General features: G+C 56.7%; 1 protein-coding gene across 1 annotated transcript; it reads right to left on the reverse strand.

Annotated features, from left to right (window-relative positions):
* Window positions 1–1618: 1618 nt before the first annotated feature.
* FAM43B (family with sequence similarity 43 member B) lies at window positions 1619–4907 on the reverse strand. The gene is made up of 2 exons (XM_054009282.1): window positions 4638–4907; window positions 1619–3422 (listed from the first exon to the last, which is right to left on the reverse strand). The coding sequence occupies exon 2, from the start codon at window positions 3413–3415 to the stop codon at window positions 2429–2431; it is 987 nt and encodes a 328-aa protein (XP_053865257.1). The 5' UTR covers window positions 3416–3422; window positions 4638–4907; the 3' UTR covers window positions 1619–2428.
* Window positions 4908–8992: the final 4085 nt, after the last annotated feature.

Genomic DNA, 8992 nt, shown 5'->3' on the forward strand with positions numbered 1-8992 from the left:
GCACTTGCAGGTAACTTACTGGTGGTCCATGCTAATTTGAACGTCAGCATGTGGGCTTTGGGCATCCTGCTACCGCTCCCCGGTTTGAAGCCAAACGTATATCTATATTCCTACATGTACCCACGGCAGACACATGAAATGCACACGCACACAAAGTGTGAGTCCACATTTGGAAAAGATACATGCATAGGCACACACCGGGAGACACGGTCACACAGATTCATATGCGCGTGCACACAAATAATCAGACACAAACCCTTTTTAGCAAATAAATCTTCGCCCACGTACACACCCACACAAACATCATCACCACCATCATCACCATCACAACAGAGCAGTAAAATCCCTCATTTATAATCAGGGCTTGGTACATAATCTAGCCAAATGGCCCTCCTGGTCTAGAGCCTAGACTGGCCCCCATAAAGGGAGAGGTGTCAGCGTCTCCATGAAGACCACTAGGAACGTTGATACCGCTATTAATTTTTCCAGGAAGGCACTCAGATACTCCTGTGAAAGGCAGCAGTATAAAACTCTCAGCTAGATCAATAGATAGACGCCCGATCCCTCACCCAGTGCTGAGCCAGTTTGCGTTCTGGTATTACTGCTCTTGAGATACAAAGGCAGCAAAATGTTTACAAAAGATACAGCACAGTAATCATATTGCAGAAAACACAGAGAATCTTTATTACAATTACCACATGATATGCGTGTGTGTGTGTGTGTGTACGCACGCACACACACATGCCGTTGGGCTTTGCATTTTGAACATACAAACGAGACGTGCAGCTGACCATCTTCTCCTGGGGTTAAAACACCCCATGTTCTGTGTCAGAACAAAGCTTCTCTCTGTGTGCGATGCTCTGCATCTCATCCCCAGAGTCAGACACATGTGGGCCAAATCTGTCCGCGATGTAACCCCATTGAAGCCAAAGCAAGATGAAGAATTTGACTCCTGGGTGTTCTAGAGCCCATCTCCTTAAGACACAGCTAAAGGGCTGCCCGAGCGGGGGGGGGGCAAGTGGGGCAATTTGCCCCAGGCCCCGGTCCCCACAAGAATATAGTATTCTATGATATTGCAACTTTTTTTATGGAAGGGGCCCCCAAAATTGCTTTGCCCCAGGCCCCCTGAATCCTCTGGGCGGCCCTGCACAGCTAGGCAACCCCAGGGCCAAATTTTCCAAACTTGGGAGCCAAATTGTAGACAGCTAAACCCACCGTTAGCTACTTAACTCAAAGAGGGCTGATTTTCAGAGATTCTTCAAATCCCACCAAAGACAACAGGTGCTCAGCACCTCTGAAAATAAGGATGCTTATTTAGGTGCCTAAATATGAATGTAGACACTTCTCTTTAGCCATGTAACTGTGGCCTGATTTGCAGAGCTCTGGAGCGCCCACACAACCCCTTCTGGAGAGCTATGGGGGCCCAGCACCTTGGAAAACCAGACTCAGCCCCACCGTGCTGTACAACCCATCCCAAGCCACATCCCCTCCCCAGTGTCAGACACATACAGGCACCTGTCCTATGTGACATGTACAAAACTGTACAGAAAAATTGCACGTTGTAATAGAAGTGAAATCTAAGGGCATCTCTCTGTAAATAGATGGCTTTTTTTTAACATATAAATTTTAGTTTAGATCAAGTAGTAAAAGTCACTTCAGCTGAACCAGCTTCTCCTTCCCTTGGCTGAAATGGAAATATCATCCCCCACCCCCAGTTTGTGTGTGTGTGTCTCTCCCTCTCTTTTCTTGAAATCACTGGAAGTACAAAATACACACAAGAGTTGCTCCCTGTGGCAGCTGCCCATTCAGGGAACCCTTCACCCTTCCAGACCTTGCGGGTATGTTTCAGTTTAGCAGGAGCCTGTCCATGGCTCTAATGCCAGTCGTTAGAGTCAGTGCAGTCTGTCTCTGAGCTGGTTAGCAAGTGTCTGTGTGTGTGTGGAGGGGCGGGGAGGTGTGTGTGGAAGAGATGGAGATATGCACCAACCGGTCTAGATCATTTCAATGTCCGCTCAGGCGAAAGGGCCACACCGGAGCTGGTGCCTGTACTCAGAGGGCGGTGAAGGAGTGTTACCTGCAGGCTGGGCAGGTCAGTCGGTCTGTGTGTGAGCCCTGCCAGTCAGCAGGGCCTGATGACTGTTGTCTGCCTCTCCTCAGGCTGCAAAGGCAGCAGTAGGGTGACCAGATGTCCCGATTTGATAGGGACAGTCCCGATATTTGGGGCTTTTTCTTATATAGGCTCCTATTACCGCCCCACCCCTTGTCCTGATTTTTCACACTTGCTGTCTGGTCACCCTAGGCAGCAGCGAGGGGCACACGGGCCGGGGCACAGCAGCGGGTGGCATTTCCAGACTCATTCTGCCCATCCTCACCCCAGGCAGGCGGGTCCTTCTGGGAAGGACGCTGGGCGGTCTCTAGCCTGCTGGCTTTAGCAGCCCGACAAGCAGGGCCTCTCTTGGGCGGGCTTCCAGGGCGGTGGGCTCTGGAGGCTCCAGCCCCTCAGCTCCCGGGCTAAAGTCAGCACCTCGGCCCGCTCCCGGCGCTGGGGGGCCGGAGCGGGATGGTTGCAGCCGGTGGCCGGGCTGAGGCGGCCCGAGGGCGCGTGGTGGCGGGCGGTGCCCAGGTTCTCCTCCTCCTCCTCCTCCAGGATGGAGCTGAGCCGGCGGGCGCCGCGGCTGCGGTCGGCGGGGGGCCGGTAGGGGCACTGCCCGTTGAGCAGCTTGCGGATGGGCACCAGCGGGACGATGGAGTCGCCCAGGCGCTGGCGCTGGAGGCGCCGGGCGTCGTTCTGTCTCTGCAGGCGCTTGAAGTCGCTGAAGGCGGCGCTGGCCGTCTGGTAGAGCAGCCGCGCCACGGCCCGCGCCTTCTCCGCCTTGGAGAGCAGCGCGGCGTGGCAGCGCAGCACCACGGCCTTGTTCTTCACCTGGTGCCGGTAGACCCAGGCGAAGAGCTTGGGGTGGCGGCCGTCCGCCGCGCAGTAGGTGATGCGGCGCAGCAGGTAGGCATGGCCCGGCCGCCGCCCGCCGCCGCCCCGCTTCTCGCAGGGGGCCATGCGGATGCCGTGCGCCCCCAGCGTCAGCTTCACCTTGGTGCCGCTGGCCCCGCCGTCGCTCTTGGCCCAGATCTTGCCCACCGCCTCGTCCGTGCAGCCCTCGCCCTTGGCCTGCAGCGTGACCGCGTTGCCCAGGTACCAGGCCGTGTAGGTGGGGTCCTCCTGGTTCAGCTCCACCTTGTGCCGCCGGCTGCGGAACACGCTGCCCAGCCGCTCCAGCGGGCACTCGGGCAGCAGGTCCGGGCAGGAGCGCACGAAGCTGGAGAGCAGGGAGGCGTAGCTCAGCCCCGGGCCCAGGGTCTTGCCTTTGCCTTGGCGCTCGTCTTCCACCAGCACGAATTTGTTCCTGCGCCAGGGCAGCATCGCGGCTCTGCAGGAGGGAGTTGGGGGGGGGGGGGGGGTGGTAAGAGGCTGGAGAGGCAGCGGGGCCGGTCCCTGTGCGGCAATCGCTGCCTTCCCCCGGCTCGGGGAAGGGGCTTTCCTCCGAGCCCACCGCGAGGTGCCCCGACCCCGCTGCTCCTCCCTGAGCCACTGTTCCGCCCACCGCCTCCGGGAGATGCCCCGGTCCCTACCCCACTGCCCCGCCTGGAATGGCCCCGATCCCTCCCTACCCCACTGCCCCGCCTGGAATGGCCCCGATCCCTACCCCACTGCCCCGCCTGGAATGGCCCCGATCCCTACCCCACTGCCCCGCCTGGAATGGCCCCGATCCCTACCCCACTGCCCCGCCTGGAGATGTCCCGATACCTACCCTACTGCCCCGCCTGGAATGGCCCCGGTCCCTACCCCACTGCCCCTCCTGGAATGGCCCCGGTCCCTACCCCACTGCCCCGCCTGGAATGGCCCCGATCCCTACCCCACAGCCTCGCCTGGAGATGTCCCGGTCCCTACCCCACAGCCCTGCCTGGAGATGTCCCGGTCCCTACCCCACTGCCCCGCCTGGAATGGCCCCGGTCCCTACCCCACTGCCCCGCCTGGAGATGCCCCGGTCCCTACCCCACTGCACCGCCTGGAATGGCCCCGATCCCTCCCTACCCCACTGCCCCGCCTGGAATGGCCCCGATCCCTACCCCACTGCACCGCCTGGAATGGCCCCGATCCCTACCCCACTGCCCCGCATCCCTAACACCCTAGGCACCGCCTGGAGATGTCCTGGTCCCTACCCCACTGCCCCGCCTGGAGATGTCCCGGTCCCTAACTCCCTAGGCACCGCCTGGAGATATCCCGGTCCCTCCCTACCCCACTGCACCGCCTGGAATGGCCCCGATCCCTACCCCACTGCACCGCCTGGAATGGCCTCGATCCCTACCCCACTGCCCGCCTGGAGATGCCCCGGTTCCTACCCACGTCTCTGTCTGGAGATGCCCCAGTCGCTACCCCATTGTGCCGCTTGGAGATGCCCCGGTCCCTACCCACGGCATTGCCTGGAATTGCCCCGGTCCCTACCCACTGCAGATTGCTGGGGGTGCCCCTCCCTCTGCTCTGCCCCACTGCAAATGGATGGAGATGCCCCTCTCTCAGCTCCCCCCCCCCCGCCCACCCGCTCTGCTGCAGCTGGGCGGCTGCCCAGTCCCGCTGTCCTCACCTCACTGCAGCTGGAGGAAGATGCGCCGATCCCGCTCGCACTGCCCCACAGCGAGCTCCGGCTCCCGGTCCCGCGGCTTCTCCTGCTGTGACAGCAATGAGGAGAGGATGCGGGGATTCAGCCCCTGACTGCGTGTGCTGCTCCCCCTCCCGGCCTGCTCCATCAGCCACACACGCACACACACGCACACAGCAGCCCAGAGCTCTCACACAGACAAACACACACACCAGCCCAGAGCGCTCTCTGTCTCGCACACAAACACACAGCAACCCAGAGCTCACACACACACACACACATACTCTCTCTCTCACACACACACACACACACACACACAGCAGCTCAGAGCTCACACACACACAGAAATATCAGCCCAGAGCTCACACACACACACACACACATGGGCTCAGAGCTCACTCACACACACAGAAAGATCAGCCCAGAGCTCACACACGCGCGTGCACACAGATAGTGGCTCAGAGCTCATTCTCACATACACATATATACACACAAACATACACACACAGAGATCAGCCCAGAGCTCACACACACACACACACAAAAACACAGGGAGATCAGTCTAGAGCTCACACACACAGAGACCAGCTCAGAGCTCGCTCTCTCTCTCTCTCTCTCTCTCTCTCTCACACACATACACACTGGCTCAGAGCTCACTCACACATACACATATACATACACACACATACACAAAGAGATCAGCCCAGAGCCCTCTCTCTCACACACATACACACACCAGCTCAGAGCTCACTCACAGGGAGTCCCCACTTTTCTCACAGCCTCACCTGGACCATTCCTGCAATGCCCATAACCCAGACACCTGCCTGGCTCTTGGCTACACATTGCTTTGGCCATGGCGATGTGACGGGGTGAGGGGTGTTCCCTGCACTCACAATTCCGAGCACTCACAAAAGCAGAGAGATGCCAAGGACGTTTGCCATAGCAACCTTAGCTCGGGCCTGTGGTGTCTAAGTATTAGAGAGCCCACGGTTCCTCTGTCGGGTGGAGAGAAACAAGTGCTGGGGTCCACTCAAAGCAAAAGAACCTAGAATTAGCCCACAGTTTGGAAACAAATATTTACCCTGCCAAGTACACTCGAGGGCAGTGCTGTGGGATTCTCATCCCAGCTTCCTAGTGCTGGTTTCAAACATGTCATGGGTGCTTAAAGAAGGCAATTGCATCAATACTTAGGCAGGTAAATAAGTGGCCCCATTTCCAGAGGTGCTGAGCACCCGCAAAATCAGGTGTCTTACTCCAGGCCTAAATGTGTATCTAGGCACCCGCGTTTGGAAATTTCATTATTTTTTGGCATGACTCCAAAGCACAAAGGCCATTGTCATCCCTTACACAGCGCTCTTCATCTTCAAAGCACTTGGCGACCACTTATCATTCCAACAAACCAACAGGGTAGGTAAATATCAGGATCCGGTTTTACAGATGGGGAAACTAAGGCAGAGCGGGTGGAAATGACTTGCCCAAGGCCTCAGAAGGATCAGAGATTAACTCACAAGTGCCTAACCCCCATCTTTGCTCAGATCACTAGACCATCTTAGCCCAGCTCGCCTAATGCCATAAATCCTGGCTCAATTGTAATTTTCTCGTTGTGAGTTTCTAATAGCCTCTGAACATTGTTTGAATGAAATATGTATGGCTGTTGGTGAATATGGAGATAGGGTTGCCAGGTGTCCGGTTTTTAACCAGCACGCCCGGTCGAAAAGGGACCCTGGAGGCTCCAGTCAGCATTGCGGACCAGGCTATTAAAAGTCTGATTGGTGGCACAGTGGGGCTGGCAGGCTCCCTGCCCGGCTCCGTGCAGCTCCTGGGAAGCAGCTGGCATGTCCAGCTCCTAGGTGGAGGGGCGGCCAGGGGGCTCCGCGTGCTGCCCCCGCCCACAGGCACAGCTCCCATTGGCCGGGGCAGGGCAGGGTTACATAGCGTGACTCGCGAGCGCTCCAGCTGGAGATGGCTGTTGAGGGGTCATGGCATGCGACTCTCCTGCTGCTGCCCGCTTCTCCTTGCACTCCTATGGCTGGGCTTCAGCTGCATTGCATGCCCCGGTGGCTACCCCGTGCTCTGTCACCCCATTGCCAGCACCAGGAGTTTGAGGTATCCCCATCTCCTAGTGCTGCAAGGGGCTCTGGCAATGGGGCTGCTGTATGGCCTCCCAAAGCCCACATCCCCTCCTGCATCCCAACCCTCTGACCCAGCCCTGAGCCCCCTCCTGCACTCCAAACCCCTTGTCCCCAGCCCTAAGCCCCCTCCTGCACCCCAAACTCCTCATCCCCGGCCCCACCCCAGAGCCCACACCTCCAGCCAGAGCCCTCACCCCTCTCACACCCCAACCCCCAGCCTGGAGCCCCCTTCCACACCCTAAACCCTCATTTCTGGTCCCACCCCGGAACCTGCACCCCCCAGCCCAGAGCCCACACCTCCTCCCACACCCCAAACCCCTAACTCAGCCTGGAGCCCCCTCCCACTCTCCGAAACCCTCAGCCCCCCCCCACCAGCCCAGTGAAAATGAGCAAGTGAGTGAGGGTGCGGGGGGAGTGTGAGTGACGGAGGGAGGGAGGATGGGGTAAGTGGGGGTGGGGCCTCGGTGAAGGGGCAGGGCCTCAGAGAAGGGGTGGGTTCTGAGGGAAGGGGCGGGGCAAGAGGGTTCGGTTTTCTGCAATTAGAAAGTTGGCAAGACTAGATTACAGACAGAAGGGTGTGTGTGTGTGTGTGTGTGTGTGTGTGACGTGTACATGAAGAGCAAATGTGAATCGGGTCTGTACATGCTGGAGGCTGTACGTATATACAGTATATTGTTTGACACCAGCACCTCTTGTAAATATTACAGACGTTGTTCACTCCAGAAATAATTCAGGTTTTATCGGAACTTGCCAGGAGACTAGGTGAGGCCTAATTCTCATTTACATTAAGGCCCTTTTACACTGAAAGGGACCTTAGTTTAAATGAGAGTCAGGCCCTCAGTGTTCCTGAGAACGGTGACGTGTGTGGTTGCGATCACAATGCTGTCATGCGCCGTGTGTGTGTGACAGTGAGTGGGGGAGTCTGGAATCTGACACACAATTGCCTGCTGGAAGCCAGAGCTGCCGTTTAAGCTTGGTAGCTCTCGGTGGTCCGGGATGAGAGCAAGGATGGGTTCAGCTCCATTTGAGCCATAAGACCCCTTGCAACCAACAGAGCTACTGCCTGACAACATTCAGGCTACATCTGCACTGGGAGCTGGGGTGTGATTCATTTGCCGATGCTCTTGGTTTTTCATCTGCTGTTGAGCCTTGCTACCCCCTGAACTACTCTGACCAAGGCCCGGCAGCGGCCTGTCTCTGTGACGGGCAACGGGGGAGAGTGGACGCTGTTAATTAGAAAATAAGACACCTACGCCCTGCCAAGTCACAGTTCATGAAGTTAAGATTTCATATTCATTAGCTCTGCAGTGCTGGTTCACCTGGACAATGACTCCTTGATTCGTAACCTCACTTCAGGAGGGTGCTAAAACACTACCACATAATCCTACTGCCGCAATAAGCACCCATGGCACCAGAAATGGAGCTAGCAGGATGATGGTCAGAGGTGAGGGAGGGCCAGGTGGACATTTTACCCAGGAGACTCAGCCGTTCATGAGTTTCCAGTCCTGCAGTAAATCCTCAGGCCTTTGGAATTCAGCTGCTTCCTTCGTAGCAAAGGTTTCCTCTCCTTCTCTCTTGACTGAGATGGGTCGCTCTGGAAGGACTGGACAAAGCATAAATATGACGCAGAGGAATGGAGTTGCGCCCAGGAACCTGCTTTACCTTCCACACGATTCAGACAATCCACTTGATTTTCTGCGAGGTACCTGTAGTTATTGGAAGGAGCCTGGTCTAGGGACAGCGTAGGGTTGGGTGCACTACCAAGATGCTCAGGTACCAGGGTGATGGGGTCTGAGATCACTGTCATGAGTGTGGGATGAATGGAAAGAAAGAAAGAAAGAAAGAAAGAAAGAAAGAAAGAAAGAAAGAAAGAAAGAAAGAAAGAAAGAAGGTTGGATAAAATATCAACACTCCTCCCCCATTCAATCTTCACCCATTTTAGGACTAAATCATGATTGATCTGCAAAAGTGGAGAGACGCGCATAGGTGGGAGAGTGGGTCAATGAAGAAGAAGAAAAGAGAACTGGTGGTGGGAGTGGAGAGGAGCAGAAATGCGGCATCAGAGAGGGCTAGCTCAGTGGTTTGAGCATTGGCCTCCTAAACCCAGGGTTGTGAGTTCAATCCTTGAGGGGGCCATTTAGTGATTTGGGGCAAAAATCTATCTGGGGATTGGCCCTGCTTTGAGCAGGGGGTTGGACTAGATACCTC

This window comes from Malaclemys terrapin, chromosome 19 (assembly GCF_027887155.1).
Source record: "Malaclemys terrapin pileata isolate rMalTer1 chromosome 19, rMalTer1.hap1, whole genome shotgun sequence".
NCBI lineage: Eukaryota > Metazoa > Chordata > Testudines > Emydidae > Malaclemys > Malaclemys terrapin.